Source organism: Neovison vison, chromosome 5, assembly GCF_020171115.1.
Source record: "Neovison vison isolate M4711 chromosome 5, ASM_NN_V1, whole genome shotgun sequence".
NCBI classification, from domain to species: Eukaryota; Metazoa; Chordata; class Mammalia; order Carnivora; family Mustelidae; genus Neogale; species Neogale vison.
In genome coordinates, this window is record NC_058095.1 from 22,201,391 (window position 1) to 22,220,140 (window position 18,750).

The 18,750-nt window shown below is 52.5% G+C and overlaps 1 protein-coding gene and 1 long non-coding RNA gene across 2 annotated transcripts; one reads left to right on the plus strand and one right to left on the minus strand.

Annotated features, from left to right (window-relative positions):
- The first annotated feature begins 4,696 nt into the window (after positions 1-4,696).
- On the plus strand, positions 4,697-5,205 carry LOC122907624. The gene is made up of 2 exons (XR_006384732.1): positions 4,697-4,821; positions 5,008-5,205. It is a non-coding gene; the product is annotated as an uncharacterized LOC122907624 (long non-coding RNA).
- A 3,550-nt stretch (positions 5,206-8,755) lies between these two features.
- LRRC3C (leucine rich repeat containing 3C) lies at positions 8,756-9,550 on the minus strand. The gene has a single exon (XM_044250435.1). It carries the CDS (start codon positions 9,518-9,520, stop codon positions 8,756-8,758), a length of 765 nt encoding a protein of 254 aa, XP_044106370.1. The 5' UTR covers positions 9,521-9,550.
- Positions 9,551-18,750: the final 9,200 nt, after the last annotated feature.

Here is an 18,750-nt window from a genome sequence, read left to right on the forward strand (position 1 = left end):
TCAATAATATCCCAGCATATCAGACAACTGAGTCTGTTTTCATACTTGAACTTGGAGGCTCTTCTCATATACCACTCATCGAAAAAGAAATGCAGACTGAAAACTGTGAAGAGGGGCACCTGGGTGGCTCAGCTGGTTAAGCGTCCCGTCCGACTCTTGATTTTGACTCAGGTCATGATCTCGGGGTGGTAAGATCGAGCTAGGCATGGAGCCTGCTTAGGATTTTCCCCTCCCCCCGCCCTCTCCCCCCACTCTGTTGTCTCTCTTTTTCCATTTTTTTCAGATGAGATCAGGCACGTTCAGAGTGGTATGGCCATAGACTCCACCTTTTTAAAAGATTTTATTTACTTATTTGAGACAGCATGAGCAAGAGAGAGCACAAACTGGGGGAGAGGTAAGGAGAGAGGGAAAAGCAGACTCCCTGCTGGCAGGGAGTCTAATACGGGACCTGATCCCAGGATGCTGGAATCATGACCTGAGCTAAAGGCAGAAGCTCAACTGACTGAGCCACCTAGGCGCCCCTCTCTCTCTGTTTCTGAAAAAGAAAACTGTGAGATGAAGAGAAGTTAGATCTTTACTGGAGGTTTTCTTGAGGGTCTGGTGGTGAATGCCAAGATCAGACCACACTACGCTTGGCAAAACTCCTTAAAAACCGAATTATACCACTGTCTCCAAAGTATCATTCAATATGACAGATGCTCTCAAATCTCTCTTCTCTGTGTCATAAAACAAAACCTCCTGGGTCTCTGGTTCCTGCCCCCATCTTTTGGCTCAGCTTCCTTCCTATCCCCCAGGCCCTTCTTGAGTGATTATCTAGTAGTTCCTTCTTCAATAGCTCCAACCAAGGGCTTGGATGTGTGGGAAGGCGGTCATTAGTCACTTGGTCCCTGTCACATGGGCGCATGTATGCAGAAATCGGTGTATGTGCTATATTCGTTCCATCTCTACTTGTGTCTTCCTTTCTGTATCTCTTAATCAGTGCTTTGATGTGATGCCACTGTCATAGAGCCTGTCATCCTGGGCTGTGCGGTCTCTCATCCTTTAATCAGCTCCAGAGAAGGGCCCCGCTTCCCACCCTCCCACTGGCCCACCATTGCCTCAGTGAGACTTTTGGGAGTTTCCCGCTGCTGTCTACCTGCTTTCCACTGGCTGCAGGCCAAAGTTTCTAGCCCGGGGCCCCCTCCAAAGACCTGGAGACTGGTGATTTGGAGAAGCCCCATGTGTATGTGTTCTCTTTGAGGACCTCAAAAGTCCATTTAGCCAGCTTTCTCACTTCTGACCCGGAAGTTTTGCTCCTTTCATTTCTCTCACCGTCCTTCATTCACTCTGGACTCTACCAGGCCTGTACTCGTTCTCTTTGTGCCGCCCTATCCCACTTCTGTCCCATTGCACCATCCCCCAAATGGCCTAATGACGTTCCAAGAAGGCAGCTTGGAGGGTTCAAGGCAAAGAAGAAATAAGGGTTTGCGGGATCAGCCAAGATGAAGATCTTGTGCTTTTGGAATAAAAATATCCATGTCAGCCTTGTCCCTGCGCTGCTCCTCCCACCCATCCAGGATACCCCCTCTTTTTGTGACTTCTCCTGTCCCTGTTCCTCATAGTCTCAGGGACAGGTCAGAGAATCCCTTTAGAGTTCAGAGGCTCCTTCTCCTAGGAGTCTTGGTTTACCATCAGGGGAATCTGGGATATAATTTAAATTGTGCTGGAAGAGATTTAATTTAGACCTATTCGTAAGAACTCTTTGGGTAGATTAAAAGTGCCTTATTGAAAACAGAGGCGGGGTGGTGCGTGGTGCTGTAGTAGGCAGCAAGCTCTGCTCTCTAGCTCCCTCTGGTGGTCACTCCGGGGAGGTAATGCGATAATCATTTCTAATGTGGGCACTAAGCTTGTGATTTGTGTGTAGTTGCTAGAAAATAGGTTCAGGGAAGGGAGGTGATCTAGGGGAGGAAGCCATCTGTTCTCTAGAAACCTGTCTCTCTGACCCATCGAATGCACTGCAAACGCAGATATTGGGACAGGCTGTTATTTCCTTATCCATTTTCCTTTTACTGTTGTTAATTTTCTCCGTAGGGAGGGGCCAAAGAGGATAGAAAGGGAATAGGCTAGTGGAGTTCAGAAGGGTGTAAGGTTCTGATCCTGGCAAAAATGGGAAACAGCTGGCACAGACATACTGCCAGACCTTCTCTGAGTAAAAACCGACTAGGGAGGAAGATGGGCTGGAGTGGAAGCGTGACTGTTGGATGGAGGGGCAGGAAGAACACGTCCCCGCGGCATTGCAGTTTATATTGCCTACTGGAAGTTTTGGGGTTCAGATTGAAGATTGTGAGCTATACTTCTATAAATTCTCCTTTCTGAACAAAATAAAACCCCCAGAATCCTCTCGTTTCTTTCCTTTTAAGATTTATTTATTTATTTATTTGAGAGAGAGAAAGAGAGAGAGAGAGCATGTGCAGAGGGAAGAGGCAGAGGGAAAGGGAGAAGCAGGTGCCCTGCTGAGCCGGGACTTGATCCCAGGACTTCAAGATCATGACCTGAGCCGAAGGCAGACGCTTAACTGACTGAGACACCCAGGTGACCCCCCACAGAATCCTTTCTTATTCCCTAAAATACTTTGAGATTTCTTCCCAAATTCCCAAGTCAGCTTTGGAGCCAAGAGACCTCCAAACTCCTGGCTGAGTAGACAATTCTTGTGACACTTGTTCAACTCAAAGTCATGCTGAAGAACTAAAGAAGTGTGTCAAACTTCAAGGTGTCAGCCCTCGCTGTCCCCAGCCCTCCACTGCCAATGCCTCCACCCACAAGGTATCGGCAAGGAGCCAGTTCCAGCCCAAATCCAGATGCCTCCTCTGTCAGCTGATTCCCACCCCCCCAAGAACCCCAGCTCTTTCTGAGCCCCTGGAGATGCAGCTGGAGCAGGTGTTGGAGCTCCTGTCCACTTCATGGTTGGTGAAAGAGAAGCTTTCCTCTTCAGCTATGATTGTTAGGCCCCTCCTGATGGGACAGAGCCCCTAGATCCTTGTAAAAGATACTGGGTCCCAGATGGAGCCTTTGTAGGTCTGCCTCCAAGAGAACAAAGTGCCTCCCATTTCACCAGCAACCTTAAGTCTATGCAAGACCCACTCTGCTTTTCCTTGTCCTGGTCAGGGAAAGCCAGGTGTTCTTGGCATGCACTTGAAGGTTGGAGCGGTGGCAGAGGGGGTGGCAAAGGGGGCACAGAGTGATGACAAGATGTTGTGCTCCCTGGTATAGAGGGGTCCATCCCTTGGTATGCCAAGGCTGCAGAATCCTACCAGGGCCCGGGTCACCTTCAGCTCTGATCTGAAAGTCCCTGAGCAGCTTGAAGTGAAGACAGAAGAGCCCTACCTCCCTCTAGATGAAATTCTAGTCCAGGGAGGTCTCCATCTACACAACAGAGAATAAATACCATGGGATGATTTGAATTTGGGGAAGCCCCAGTCTCAGAGGTGGTCTGCAGCAAAATTCTAAATTTCTGCCCCTGCCCCCAGCCTTGACCCCTTCTGCCCATTAGTGCCAGAGTTGAGAGGAAATGGACACAGATGAAGAGTCTGGAGACCTGAATTCCATAGAGAGCTCCGCTAGGAGCCTGCTGTGTGGTCCTGGAGAAGTACCTTTCTTTCTCTTGGCAGAAGACATGATCTGTGACTGATGGGCTGGAACTGTATGAGCTCTTGCATCCCTTCTAGTTGTCAACACTCACACCTGTCCTGGAACCCCCAGGTCTCTCACCTGCTCTGTCAGGAAGGAACTCTTTCTGCACAGACACAGCTGGCAGAATAAAATTCTAAATAATGTTAAGCAAGAACTCCTGTAGTTTTCATTTTGCACGGAGACCTGTAAATTACGTTGCAGGTCTGGCTTGGTATCATTTGGTCTACGCCAGGAGAGCTGTCAGTCACATCAGGGAGGGACCCCAACCCTGCTCCAGACCCTCACCAGGCAGAGCTCTTAGTAGGTAGACCATGTACCCAGCCAGTATGGGGTTCGGTTTACTAGAAGTCTCCTGCAGTCATTCAGAGGACTGAGTCCCCAGTCCTGCCCCTTGGATCCTTAGAATCTCTGGTTCACTGAGATCCAGGGGCCCATCCACCTGGCAGAGTATGGGAAGTGATCAGCTAGGCACTCAGGAAAATCCCTGAGGGCAAGTGTTCTCCCGGTTCAGAGAGAAGACGCCTTCAGAGCAGGGACCCAGGGTATCGCTTAGCTTAAAAGAAGCCTCCCTCCAGTGCGCTGAGATCTTCCTGGAGCCGCAGGCTCGTCACCCCCATCCAGCCCGCCCGCGCCCCAGCCGCCTTTAGCCCCGCCCAGGCCAGCGAGCCCCGCCCCTGCCCTACAAGCCTCGCCCCTCCCCCCGTCATCTCCACCTGGATCCCACCCCCGGATTTCACAGTCTGGCCCCACCACTCCAGCCCCGAGCAGATCTCCCTTACCATCCCGCCCCCCGCCTGAGAAGGTCCCCTCGCTTCGCCTCGCCCCGCCCCGGACCCGCCCCGGACCCGGCCCCCGCGCCTCCGCCCCGCCCCTGCCGGGTCCCCTCTTCCGCAGCACCACGCCTTAGCTGGGCGGCCGTTGTCCCCGGGTCAGGCCTTTCAGCGCCAGCCGCTACTCCTCCACGCTCTTCCTCCCCCGCGACCTGCAGCGCCTGAAACTCCGTGTGCTCTCGGCTCAGGCCCAGACTGGGTGCAGGACAGTGGTGACCAGGACCCTGCTCCACCTGCTTGGGCACGACCTCACTCAGCGTGTCCCCCACCCCCAGGCACAGAGGCCCCCTTCTGGGTCTTGGCGTCCTGTGCCCTCCCTCAGGTACCCTTCCCCAGGGGAAGATGATCAGGGCAGGTCTGGTGCGGGGGTGCCTGCGGGGGCTCAGCTCCTTAGTTTCCAGTGGGCACTGAGGATCCTGAGGTGGGGGAGGCAAAGGGACACCTCCTTGCCCTGCTTCCTTTTCCAGAGATGCTCCATCTCACTGCTCCCTCCTTTATACACTGGCAGGCTTTCTGAACCCTTTCCCTTGGGAGAAGAGTGGTCCCCCACACCATAAGTGGCTGTGATAGAGGAGCAGGAGAGCCCCACGGGTGGCTGGGGAACAGCTGAAGATAAGGGAACTGGGCAGAGGATGGAGCTGGGAAGGAAAGCCTCATCTTTGTATTTGGCACATAGTAGTAACTCAATAAATGTCGAATGAATGAATGGGCTTGTGGTGGCATCTCTTTTGGCAGCTTGGGGCCTCACTCTGCTTGGTTTTCTGCCTTCCTGGTTTGGGACATGGTTCCTCACAGGCAGTGAGGATGCTGGTGACAAAGTCCCTGCAAGATGAGATGAAACCCCTTGTAGTTGGAGCTCCTCTTGTCTGATGGGGGAACTGCAACCCTCCTGTTGGAACAAGCTGTTGGGCTGCTTCTGGTTTTGAGGCCTGTATGCCCTCCCTCTGTAGGAGAGCTCAGTGTTGCACTTGAAATGTCCCTGTGTGAGCCCAGGACAGGAAGGGTGAGGGCTGGGCCCCACCTGGTGCTCCTTAACTCCTGGGTACCCACCGTTGGCTCCCTGTTCACCTCCTCTTGTAGATAATGAGGCTTTGTAGATGCTCAAGTCTCTGTGTCTGGGGTAGGTCTTGGTGTCCCCAGGTTCAGAGCTCCCCAAAGAGAAAAGATCCTGTTTCTTCCATTAGTCTGGGGGTTCTCTGAGAGTTAGGTTAATGTCTCTCCTCCTCAGACTGGGAGCTCCCTCAGGGCCGCTCCAGGCTCCTGCTCCACAGGGCCAGAAAAAGTTGGTGGTGCGAGGGCTGAGTGAGGGACTTCTCTTCTCCCACCCCTACCTATAGCCCGCCGGCTCCAGAAGCCTGCACGTGGATGCCAAGCTTCGTCCTGCCCCAGACCTCCCGGGTTCTTCTGCACCAAATATGTGGCCGGGCTCTCTTGGCTCCTGGTAGCTTTGTTCCTGGTTCCCGCACATCCCGGTGGGAGTGTTGGTTTTGACAGAGTGCATCTGTACCAGCCAGAAGGGCGAGAAGCAGCCAGCAAAAATGAAACTGTCCAGCTGCCTGCTTGGCATCTCAGAACACAGGTCCTATGATCTTTGGTTCCTGGTAGAGAGAAGGATGGGGGAGAAACCGGTTATGCCACCCCTTCCTGCTGGCCCAGTGGACAAGTACGACCCAGAGGCCAGCGTTCAGAGGGAAGGGCTTAGGGGTTCAGCCACTGTTGCTCCAGGCGGGAGCATTTCCGAGTGTGTGGAGCCCCTGCTCTGTCTGGTGTCCTGTAATGCACTGAGCTGAAGCTATAGCCTCTCATGTCCCCTCCCACCAATTTCCAACAGAGGGACCCCAACTGAGGAGGGTGAAGGGGTCTCTCCCTGGCACCTCCCCAATCCCCCATCTTTGCCTCTCTTGTCCTCCCTCTCCTGCCCCTAGGTCCCAAGAGGGAAAGGAATTTGAGCCAGAGGGGGCCATGGGGAGAACTAGTAGATCGCTTTTGCTATCCAGGGATCGAGGACCCCTCCCGACCTGGGTTCCAGGCAAACTTTCCTCCCTGGATCCATTCCTATCCTGAGTTTAGCTCAGGGAATTGGTGTTAGGTGTCCAGCTGAGGGAACCAATTCTCTGCAGATCTTATAGATGCTGTTTCTGCCGCTTAGGATGACAGAAAGTCAAATGAGGCTCCAGAGGTGGGCATAGATGACAAAGTCTCAGGGCTTCATCTGTCCCCCAGCCTCTCACTCCCGAGGGTCTACATGGTCTGTTTCCCAGCATCCAGGGAGACGTGTCCCACCCTGATTTCAGGAATGCGTAAGTGAGCAGAGAGAGACAGACAGTGGCAGGGGAGAAACTGATGGAGGGTTTGATGGGGCTGGAGCCAAGATTCCAAGGCCCAGGCCAGGGTGTGGCTGGGGTGCAGGTTGAACTGCAGCCTGAAACTTCCCACACCCTCGTTCTTTCCCCACTGCAGTGCATCCCTGGAACTGGGGAGGCCCATGTCTCCTGAGAAAAGAGGATGGGGTGGGGGTCCCAGGTGTTTCTGAGATGAGTCAGGTTGAAGCTCTCTGGATGATACGAGGGAGCTCAGCCTTGGAGGGGTGGAGGGAGCCTTGGAGATGGCAAGAGGAGGGGTGGGGTTGTTGGAGAGGAGACAGGGAAGTCAGGGTGGGTCAGAGGAATAGGGAGGTGATGGGTTCCTCTGTGCTTCTCCTTGAGTGGCCGCCCCATTGACTCTAGGCTCTGCCCCAAACTGGGTGGAACCCTGGTTCAGTGATTTTATCTTCAGCCTCTATTGGGGTTTCCATGAGCTTCCCCATGGGAAGATAATCCTCCATGGGGGCAAGGGATGGAGTGTGTTGACCTCTTTGGTCCCTTGAGAAGCCCATTTGGTGATAGGGATATCTCCTAGGGTCCCCCTCCTTTAGCCAACTTGGTCTCTGCCACCCCAGGAATTCTTTCATTAACTTTGAGCACATCTAGTTTCTCTGGACTCCCTGCTCAGACTCCCACTGAGAGAAAAGACAGATTGCTAAGAGGGGAATAGCTCTGTCTCCCTTTGCTTCCTATGCCCCGTCTAACAGGTTGGAGGCTGCCAGCTGATGACTGATGCCTGGACATTGCCCTCTTTCCCCCCTCCCTCTTCGTCCCCCTCCAGCCTCCTCCCATCTGGTTCCATCATCATTAATTCATAGGCGCTGGCATCCCTAGCAGATAGACTCTGGTGTCAGGAGCTCAGAGGTAGGAGGGGAGAGAGGAGATGGCATCCAGCCCAGTGGGAGTGTCCACCACCAGGTAAAGCGCTCAACACCCTCCCACTCCTCATTGTCAGGCCACACGCATTCAATGAGATGGACAAAAAAGAAGAGATGGGGGCCTTCATAAAAGTGACTTTATTGAGTTGTCCAGGGATATTTTGGGGGTGGGAGACCTCCTAGTCCCCATCCCCCTCTAGTTCCCAGTGACCCATCTTTAGCTCAGAGATAGAAGAGACCACTCTTCTCCCAAGGGAAAGGGTTCAGAAAGCCTGCCAGTGTATAAAGGAGGGAGCAGTGAGATGGAGCATCTCTGGAAAAGGAAGCAGGGCCCCCTCAGCCAGGAGGGTCCCCAAGAGAGGACAGAGGGAGACGAACCTGGGGCTGAGAGAGAGGCAGAAAGTGAGGGGGGAGTTTCGCAGGAGAGGTGGAGAGAGCTGAGCAGGAACCCACAGGACCCGGCATCTCCTTGCCTCTCTCTGCACCCTCTACTCCAACCCCCCCACCCCAGAGCTGTCTGATTGCTGCCCATGCTTTCCAAGTTGTTTGCACCCTCTTCGCCTTTGTCCACCACCTGGTACCCGGCGTCCTCTGTCTTCTGCCCAAAGCCCTTCTCATTCTTGAAGAGTCAGTTCAAACATCCACACAGTGAAGCTTGGCGATCATTTCCTCCTCCGTGTTCCTACAGCCGCCTGCTCCCGGCTCTGAGTAGGCGCTGTCATTCTCTGTTCTGCTGCCCCCCACCCCCTGCAATGAAGACTTGGGAGCTTTGGGTCTCTGAATCTAGCACAATTCAGACACAGGGTAGGCACCAAAGACTCCAGGCACCACAGAGGGTGTGGGTTGAGAGAGTGAGATATTGGGTTTTTAGGGGAGAGGGAAGAGGAAGGGGGTGGGATTTGGGGGATGGGATGGGACTCTGGAGGAGGCAGAGATGGTCAGAGGAAAAGAGAGGGCAGAGGGGGTGGAGGGTAGGCCAGGTCGTGAGAAGGGCGTGAAGGGGTGGCCCCGGTCCTCAGACCATCGTGCTGAGCGTGGAGGAGTCCTCTGAGCGCACAGGCAGCCCCGGGGCCTGCTTGAGGGGACGTCGGGTCTCCTCCCGGTTCTGCCACAGGTAGTGGGCCAGATAAGCCCCAACCAGCGCCAGCCAGCCCCCCATGGTGACCAGCAGGGCCACGTCCGTGCTCCGCTGGGCCCCGCCCCGCCCCGGCCCACACAGCTCTTCCTGCCTGGCCAGCGGCAGGAACTCCTGCCCCACGAGGTCCGGGCGGGCTCCGGGGCCACACACGATGCCTGTTCCAGTGCCCGGGGCCAGCCTCACCTGCCTGAGCACCTCCTGGAGGGCACAGTCACAGTGCCAGGGGTTGGCGGACAGATTCACTTGGATCTGCAGGCCCACGAAGGCCTCTACGGGCACTGAGGCCAGCCGGTTGGCAGAGAGGTCAAGGTGGCGTAGTGTGCCCGCCAGGCCCCGGAACGCGGCCCCCGAGAGGTGGGCAAGGTCATTATGGGACAGATCCAGCTCCTCCAGGACAGGCAGGTGCTGGAAGGCTCCAGCTGGCACTGAGGCCAGCCGGTTGGCATCCAGGTAGAGCTTGCGTGTGTCGTTGGGGATACCGGCGGGCACCGCGCTCAGGCCTGCCTGGCTGCAACGGAACGTCCGCTCACCGGCTTCTTCGGCCGCATAACAGCCCTGCGGAGGTGCCTGGGGACTGGACTCCGTGCCACCTGGGCCTATCACCAGCAGGAGAGACAGCAGGTGACCAGCTGGCAGGAGCATGGCTCAAGGTTGGCATAGTCCTGGAGTGGAGTAGGAGGAGCTGCGGAAGAGAAGCCCCATAAAGGAAGAATGAGTCAAGAGAATTCCATTCCCCACTGTCAGCTCTCTCTTCTGGAGGTCTCCCATGGGGGCTCTGTGGGCTGGGGCCTCCCTTTGGGGTTTCACTCAGGTCTGGGTGACTTTTGCTTCTCCTTTGGGGTTTAAGTCTCCTTTTTCAGGCCCTTTGGATAAGAGGCCCCCTGGGCCCGAGATTCTCCTAGCATCTCTGTTTCTGGAAGGTTAATCTCTAAGTCTCTTGGTCCAAGACCCTGTTGGTCACTTTGGGTCTGGGGGCTTCTATGTCTCTGCTTCTACCCATGTACTAATTTCTCTTGTTGGAATAAAGTCTTTCTCTGCCAGCCCAGCTGGGTGGGCCCTGTAGGCACCAGAGGGCCAGGACGGCACTCTTATGAAGGGGACAAGGAAGACACACCAGCGGTGGGATTTCAGGGTGTTCAGCTAGGCTAGGTGACTAAGACCTGCTTTCTCTGCCCATCTCCTCCTTTTTCTGGAGCACCCACCCCTCTGCCTGCCCCAGCTTTGTCCTCTCCACCCCACTCTTCTCCACCCCCCACCCCACCTGCTTTCTCCTCCTCTTAACCTCTCACCCCTGCTGGTGGGAGAGCCTTCTCCTGAGTGTCCTCTCCCCGGAAGTAGTCTGTCTCCCTGCTGCCCGACTCCGCAGACCTGCTTCCTCCTCCAGAAACCCTGTGTTCTTGTAGCTGCTGGAAATCGGGGGCTGGGGCCCAAGAGTGTTCGGTTTCCTGGCATGTGACTCCGGGCCCCAGGTGTCAGATACCTGAGCCATGGCCTGGCCAGGAGATGCCAAGACAGGGCAGATCCTGGACCCTGATGAACACTGCCATGGGGAGGCCAGGCCCAATTCCTTTCTCTGTCTCAGGCTCCCCTCCCAAGGCCTTGACATCGTCATCTTCTGTCCCTCTTCTCTGAGCCAGGGCTGAGACTCTGCCTTCTAGAACCTCTGCTGCTTACAAAGAGCCTGGTCTAGCAGATCCAGGCTTGGCAGGCCTGGGGTGGGGGTGAGGGGACAGAATTGGAGTGGGCCCCATCTCACATCCACTGCCTCCAGCAGCCGTCTCCCCAAATTCCGTCCCGCCCCCACTCTCCTTTTCTGTCCTTTTACTGTGCCCTGGGCCACCTTCTTCGGTGGTGAATGAACTTCCTCAGCCTTTTCCTTGGAAAACTTGTCTTTCTCCAGAGGACCTCATCTCCAGGCTCCTCCCAACACTCTGGCCTAGTAGAGGGCGCTGTGGCTCAGTTTTCGTTTATCTGCACAGACAGTGGCTGGCCCCTCCAGGGTTTGGAAGGGCTTCTTCCAAGTGTCTGAAGTCTGATATGGTCCCCTCAAGTTTTCCTGTTGATTTTCTGTTTGGGGCTGGAGCTGACTCCGGTTGTCTTTGTTTGCTGGAGCCCCGGGCTCCCAAGTTGGTCCTTTTAAGTCTCGCTCACGTCTGGGAGCTGGGGAGGGCTCCTTCCTCTGGGCCTCTTGATCTCAACCATCATTTGCAGCCCAAGCAACCCTGCTTCAGTGCCCTCTCCTAAAGCAGGGAAAAAGAATGGGGGAGTGGGGTGTCCCCTCCTTTCTTTTCTTTTTTTAAAAAGATTTTATTTATTTATGTATCAGAGAGAGCGAGCGAGCAAGCGAGCGCACACATGAGTGCAGGAGGAGGGGCAGAGAGAGAGGCAGGCTCTCACGGAGCAAGGAGCCTGTTGCAGGACTTGATCCCAGGACCTCGGGATTACGACCCGAGCCAAAGGCAGATGCCCAACCCACTGAACCACCCAGGCGTGGTCATATGCTGTGGTCATATGCTGAGGCTGAGGTCATATGCTGTGGAGACCCTTCTAAGAAGGAAAACCTCCCTGGATTTTGTAAGAGACGGTGAGTGACCAGAAGCTGACACATAATTTGAAGGCCTAGTAGTGCAAGATGAAAACATAGGGCCCCTTGTTCAAAAACTGTTCAGAATTTTGAGATGGCAAAAGAAGATTGTTAAACCAAGCATAGGACCCTCCTCAGCACAGGGCTGCGCACCCATAAAGCTGGCCCTGGAGGTGACCTTTGATCAAGCAGTTTCAGAAGTGCCATGGGGCCCGAATCTGCTATCGGATGATATCATCTCTGGAGACAGTCACCACTGACTCATGCTGTGACATCAGCAGAGGCATTTCTCAGACTCACACTTGTCCAAGAAATCAGATAAGATGCATGTTCTACGCATGGGCAGAAGGAGTGAAATTTTGTCTGTGGGTTCCTTGTTAAGTTGCTCGCTAGGCCCGCTGCCACTGAAAACTAGGGCGTCCATTTTGGGATTGTGGCTGAACGTGGAAGAGCAAATATTTGGAAGCTTACCCCTCACGCTGTTCTCCTCTCACGCCAGGCAGGACTTTAGCTAAATAAGACACAGGAAGTGAGCCTGGCTGTTGACAGAGTGATGTCCTTCTCAGAGGAGGGCAGCTACAGAGAGCTAGTGGGCCTGGGGTGCCCAGCATGGCGACAGGAGGAGAAGCAGGCAGTGTGCGTAGACAGGAGAGTGCCCCTGGAGCATACATGTGGCTAATAGAGGGTGACCAAGGGCCGTGCTCAGCAGAGAAGGAATGGAGAGGAAGGGGGAACCATGGGGGAGGTGCTCAGTGCAGGCTGGGAGTCGATGAGTTTGGGGCAACATTTCTTCTCTGCTATTCCCTCCTCCGTTCAGCGAGGATTTCCTGTGGGCCTCGTGTTCCAAGAACTGTGCTCATTGAAGGGGACACAGACCCCGTTGTTCACCTGGATCCATTAAATTCAACTCTCTGTGGCGGGGCGGCGGTGGGGGGGAGCTGTCTAAGCACTGGTATTTTTCGCGAGGTGGTTCTCATGTTCAGCTGGGAACAGCCAGTCTGGAAGGAAGATGCGGACATGTTGATACATGTTTCAAGCGTTCCTGTGATGTCTGCTGTGTGTCCAAGGAGCTTTCAGACCCAGAGAGAGCAGGATCTGCTGGCTGTCAACTCCGTGTTGCCATTTTCTCTCGTCCCCCTTAGGGCCTTTCAGTGGGGCCTGAGAACTGAACTCATAACACAGATCAAGGGGAGAGGAGCACACACATATCTATGTAAGCTTTATGCAGCCCAGGAGCCCTGTAAGGAAATGAAGACCCCCCAAAAGGGGCAAGTTGTGAATACTTTTATGCCGGGTTGAATAAAGAGAGGCAATATATGGAGAGGCTCAAGAAGGATAAAAATTATTTTTAACAAAATCTGTTGGTACAGAAGTCTCTCAGCTTTGACTCCCCATCGAATGTTCCTTTTCTCCTGGTACTGAGAGGACATTTTTCACATGGGAGTTTTGTCTCCTGTTTTCAGGGGAAGGGAAAGGGCGGGGGGAGACTAGAATACCCTTCTAGCATCTGTTGTTTTTTTATGTGAACTGAGCTCAAAATAATCTTAACGCCAAAGTGGCATATTTTGGGGTGGCATATTCTGCCCCCTTCAATATCTGTTCCTGATTTCCTTCCTTTATACCACCCGCCGATTTGGGAGGAACAATGTACTCGATCCCTCCTGATAGAGCCGATCAGTCCTCTCCTTCTATCGGGAATCCTGTTGCCCATTTTCCCAGCCTCCTTTGTGGCCAGGGGTGGCCCAGTTCAAGGACATCTAAGGGGGAAGTCTGCTGAAGGGGTTTCTGGGACCGTCTCTGGTTTGTTTACAAACAAGGATGGACTAAGCCCTCTCCTTCTCCCTACTGCTTTTTCCCTGCTTTGAACATGGAGGGTCAACCATAGCTATCCTGTGACCATGAGGCAACAAAGCAGGAGGGAAAGGTCAAGAGTATCACTGAGAAATTGGCCTGAATATCACTGAGCCACTCAACCAACACGAGCAACCGCCTGCTTCTTTCCTTATGTGAGAAAAATAAACCCCTGCTTCAGTGATTTTCAACTTGGCTTCACGTTAGAAGAGGGGAAGTTTTGAAAACTATTGGCGCCCACGCCCACCACAGAGATTCTGATTAACCCTGGCCTGGCCTGTGTCCAGTGGGTGGGGACTTTTAAAAGCTCCTTGGGTGACGCTCCTGGCAGAAATCTCTTCTCAGGATCACTCCTTTGCTTGGGTTTTCTGTTGCTTTCAGCTGGGAGCATTCTTACCTGATAGACTCACTTCCCCAGGATATCAAGAAAGCTCTCCTAAGGGGCGACATCTGTGCTGGGTATTCAAGGCTGAGTGCATCAGGTGGAGGAGCAGAGTATGAGCAAGAGGAGGGGAGCATGAGAGGGTTTGTTTCTCCTAGACTGATGAATGGAGGGGTGGAGAAAGGCTATGGTTGAAGTGGAAGGAGACCAGATCCTTGTGGATTGTCAAATTGGGACTTGATTTAGCAGTTAGTAGGTAAAGGGTTTTAAGATTAGCTTTGATGTTTCAATCACTTTCTGCTTGTGTGGAGGGTACATTGGTAGAAAAAAGACCAGTTCCTAGGACAGTCCAGGTGGGACGTGGTCAAGGCCCGAGCGGAAGCTATGGTGCAGAACCAAAGGAGCTATGACTGGAGTGTTCCATTCCTTGCCATGGCTTACGGGGTGCATGGGAAAACCCTTGGGCTGGGCCCAGGACCGCTTTTGCCATTGGATGTTTCCCTCTCCAATCCCCTTGGACCTTTGATTCTCTGGACCTCATGTTCTCTGAAATCTCTTCCAGCCTGATGTTCAGTGTGTCTGTGATGGTGGGGCAGGGAAGAGGTTGAGGTATGGCAGGGCCTGGCTCCCAAGTGCAGGACTTAGGAGAGACGCCCACCCTGGCTGGGCCAAGTCCCAGCTCTTCCCTCCAAGGGCAGTAACTCCATGCCTCAAAGTTGTGACGCTGGAGGAGAGAAAGTAGGCCTCCAGGTCCCTACCTCCCTGATGTGGGAAGCACCCACATAGAGAGGGATAATTGGAAGGAAAGGAGGAGGGTTCGCTACTTTACCCATTATGTCAGCCAGGGACTCATCTAATGCCGGTTTACTGGCAGTTTAGGCGGTGGGGGAGGGGGGTGGGCAACAAACGCCTTTGCTGGAAAGTTCCTCGTGGGAAATGGCAAAGGGGGCGTACACCCATCCATCTCTCGTTTGTTCAAAACACACCTCCTGGGCCTCTTAGACATTGGGGATGCAGAGAGAGGTAAAATGTCCCCCAGACAGTAGAGGAAGCCAGACTTGTGCACCTGATAGCTGAGGTGTGGGCTCTAGCTGCGATGTTTGCAGAGGGCAGAGGAACCCAGAGGTCCGAGCAGTAGACTCTGCATGGACAGTTGGGGAAGGCTTCACAGAGCAGGTCAGAGGTGGGGGATGGGCTTGCGGGATGAATAGGAGTCGACCAAATGGAAAAGGCTAGGGGGAAAAAGCACTGTAGACTAAGCTAAGGGCCAGAAAGAGCAAGGTATGTTCTGAGAATGGTTAGGAGCTCAGAGAGGGTGTATCTGGGATGTGGGATGTGGGAACTAGGGTCAGTTCTATCCTTCCGCTGACATTCACTGGGAATCCACTGTGCGGAGGAAATGCATGAGTGAGACACAGAGCAAGCAGCCTAGCAGGGGAAGCGGGTGTGTAGCAGATAAATTTAGTACCCTCGGTGCAGACAGAAGTCTTTACAAGGCACCTATGGGAACATGAGGTCCACACTGGACAGGGGGTGTGGCCTGGAAAGGATCTGGAGAGAAATGCCCCTACTTTAGCTGTGTGACCTTGGGCAGAATATTTAAACTCTCTGTGCTGCAATTTTCCCATTTTAAAGTCAGGATAATAAAAATACCTACCGCCCAGGGCCGTTTTAAAGATTAAAAGATCTTATACATGTGAAGCCCTTACTCCAGTACCTGGAACACAGCAGACACTGCGTGAGTTAGCGGCTGTTATTAGCAGTGGAGGAGGGGGCATTAGGTCGGGGAGGAAGGTAATCTGGGGCAGTGGGCCCCTCAGGATTTCTAGAGAGGTGGGACCTGCTAGGGGTAGTAATGCCATTGGACGGGCACCAGAGGAGTTTTTCTTAAAGCCACCGTTTTCATAGTTGGTGCCCTTTTGATCTGTAATATTTGCAATTTTCTAGCCTGCTTTTTTCCCACGGGAGAAAATGCCAACAGTCCTTGTCAAATAATATGCAGATTGAGGGGTGGCTACAGAACAGCGCTGCTCTTGGTTCCCAGAAGGAGGTTCTGGTTCCCAGGCCTTGGCACTGGGCCCCTGGCCGGCTCAGCCCTTTCCCTGTGCAGCCCCAAATAGCCAGCCACAGGGCCGGGTGAGGGGCAGAGAGCGAGGGCCCCCTGGCAGTGCTCTCTGTTTCTTACCAGCTCCGTAGCCCTCACTCAGCGCCTCTTTGTCTGCTCAACGTCACCACCCCCTCCCCACCGCTGCCACCGCAGGCCTGGGGGTGCCTGACACCCAAACCCAAACCCCACTGCCAACGAAGTCAACAGCTCTTTTCTTCTTTGCACTTGGCCTGGGTGCGCCCTTCCTTCAGGAAGGATGGAGGTGAGGTAGGGGCAGCAGGGAGGGTAAAAGAATGAATTGGAGGGGAGTAGGGACCCTGCTCCACCTCCCCCACAGCCCCCCAACCGTCAGGGAAAGGGACTCCGTCTCTGGACGCCCCACCTCCTCACTTCCCACCACTGCCATCATCTCGGGAATGTGTTCCCAGTTTATGACCCCGCCCATGTTTGCTATCTCTGCCCACACGGTTTGTATCTGCGGCAAACAGAGGCCGCGCCACCCCGCCAGATGGAAACGCCAAGGCTGGGGAATGTGTCTATTTCAGCTGACTAAGGAGCTCCCAGAGGGCAGGAGAGCCTGTGCGAGCGGCTCCCTCTGTGTTCAAAACACAGTTCATAAAAAACGGAAAACGCATAATCTCACATTACACAAAGTTTGAAACTAAGCATGAAGAAGTTCGCCCCCAACCCCTCCATCCTAACACAAGATCTATTTTTATTTTGTTGAATTTCCACAGCCTGGTGAAGTAGATGCTCAAACACCATTCAGAGGGAGACTGGATGAGTAACAGGTAACACAGAGGGCTTACTAGGTGCTAGGAATTGCTCTAAGTGCTTCACATTTAATCTTTAATGAGGTGGGCGTGATCATGATCGTCCCCATCTCCACTTAGAAATGTAGTAACTAAAAAAAAAAAAACCAAAAAAAACACAAAAACGTGGTAATTCAAACACAGGGTGGTTCAGTGACTTACCTAAGGTTACACAGCGGCTGAGGTGAGCTGGTACCAGGATTTTTCTTATCATCACTATCACTGCATATGCAGGTTTATAAAAGCGTTTATTACGGAGAGTTTCAAACATAAAAAGGTAGAAAAAATAGCATAAGGAATCTCATGTCCCCATCTCTCAGTGCCAGTAATTACCACCTCACACTCACTTTATTCCCTGAAGTCCCTAAGCCCAGGTTATTTTGAAGCAAATCCAGTCAGCACATCATTTCCATCACGTGTCTTATAATATATGTCTCCAAAAGAAAAGGAAGACTTTTTATTAAAAAAAATCACCACAAGACCATACCATGCCTTAAAAATTTTTATTCCTTAATCTCATCAATTTGAATAGTCAGCATTCAGATTTCCCCAATAACGTAATACTTTTTTTTTTTTTAAGATTTTTATTTATTTATTTGACAGAGAGAGATCACAAGTAGGCAGAGAGGCAGGCAGAGAGAGAGAGGAGGAAGCAGGCTCCCTGCTGAGCAGAGAGCCCGATGCGGGACTCGATCCCAGGACCCTGAGATCATGACCCGAGCCGAAGGCAGCGGCCTAACCCACTGAGCCACCCAGGCGCCCACTTTTTTTTTTTTTTTTTAAAGTTAGTGTGCTTGAATCAGGATCCAAATATGGCCTTTGGTAGATACGTTGCTTAATTTGTTTTAATCTGTAAGTCTTTCCCTCTCCTTTTTCCCTTCTTGTTAAGGAACTGGATGTTTGTTCTAGTTTCCCTTTTCCTAGATTTTGCTGACTGTATCCCCAGGGAATACTCATGATATTTTTTCCCCCTAATCTTTTCATATAACCTAGCAAACATTTTCCCAAACTGCTGTGCCATAACCATGCTATGTCATCCAATGGATATACTATCATATTTTTCTTTTTTAAGAAAATATTTTATTGATTTATTTATTTGACGGACAGAGAAAGGGAGAGAGACAGCACAAGCAGGGGGAGCAGCAGAGGGAAAAGGAGAAGCAGGCTCCCCACTGAACAAGGAGCCCGATGCAGGGCTTGATCCCAGGACCCTGCATCGGGGATCATGACCTGAGTCAAAGGCAGAGGTTTAACCGACTGAGCCACCCAGGTGCCCCTCCATAATATTTTTCTTAGGCATTTAGGTTGCTTTCTGTTTTCCACTATTATAAAAAACAACAACACAGGAATGAACATTTTCTTACAGAGTACATAGGGTGTATGCTACGAGAAATGTAGTCATGGCTCTAAAGCCGGAGTGATTTCTCAGCCTCTTGGCACATATCACCAATTGTTTGTCCACAGGGTTGTGCATTCCCCAGCACCACATAAGAGTGCTGTCACTAATTCTGAACAGTACTTAGGCCTATTCATGGCTGAAGGATGTTTGGTAAAGACAGGGTAATTATGAGGGCAGAGAGCTAGAGAAGGAGTAAGATGATGACAGGGACTCAGGCTAAATTAAGCTGAAAGTGATCTACAGTTTACCACAGACCTAGAGTGAGTCAGAACTCTGTTCATTCCCATTGTGGAAAAAAAACAACAACTCGATAACAGGAGTTATTAATAGGGCATGGCATGTCGGGTAATCTTTCCGTTAGACTATGCATTAGTCAGGCCCTTATTCGAGACGTGGGTCCAGAGGCAAAGATCCAGAGAGCTCGATCAACTTGAGGGCCAATAGAAGAATTCCAGAGAAGAGTCAAAGGAATTAAGCAGGCTCAGTTAGGAAAAAAATAAGATCTTTTTTGCCTCAATGCTGGGAGGATTCTGTAGAAAGACCAATACTCAGTTGTTTGCTTATGGCTTTAGAAGGCTGACTACAAAAAGGGGCTCCCATGAAGCAGGAGAAACCTTCATATAAGATAGAAGTTTTTCAGACTCTGGGGTGGTTATTTAAGTCTTGGGATGAGCGCTCTTCAGCCACTGGCCCTGGAAATATTTGAGAAGCTTCCTGTTCTCCTGCTCTGAGTGGTT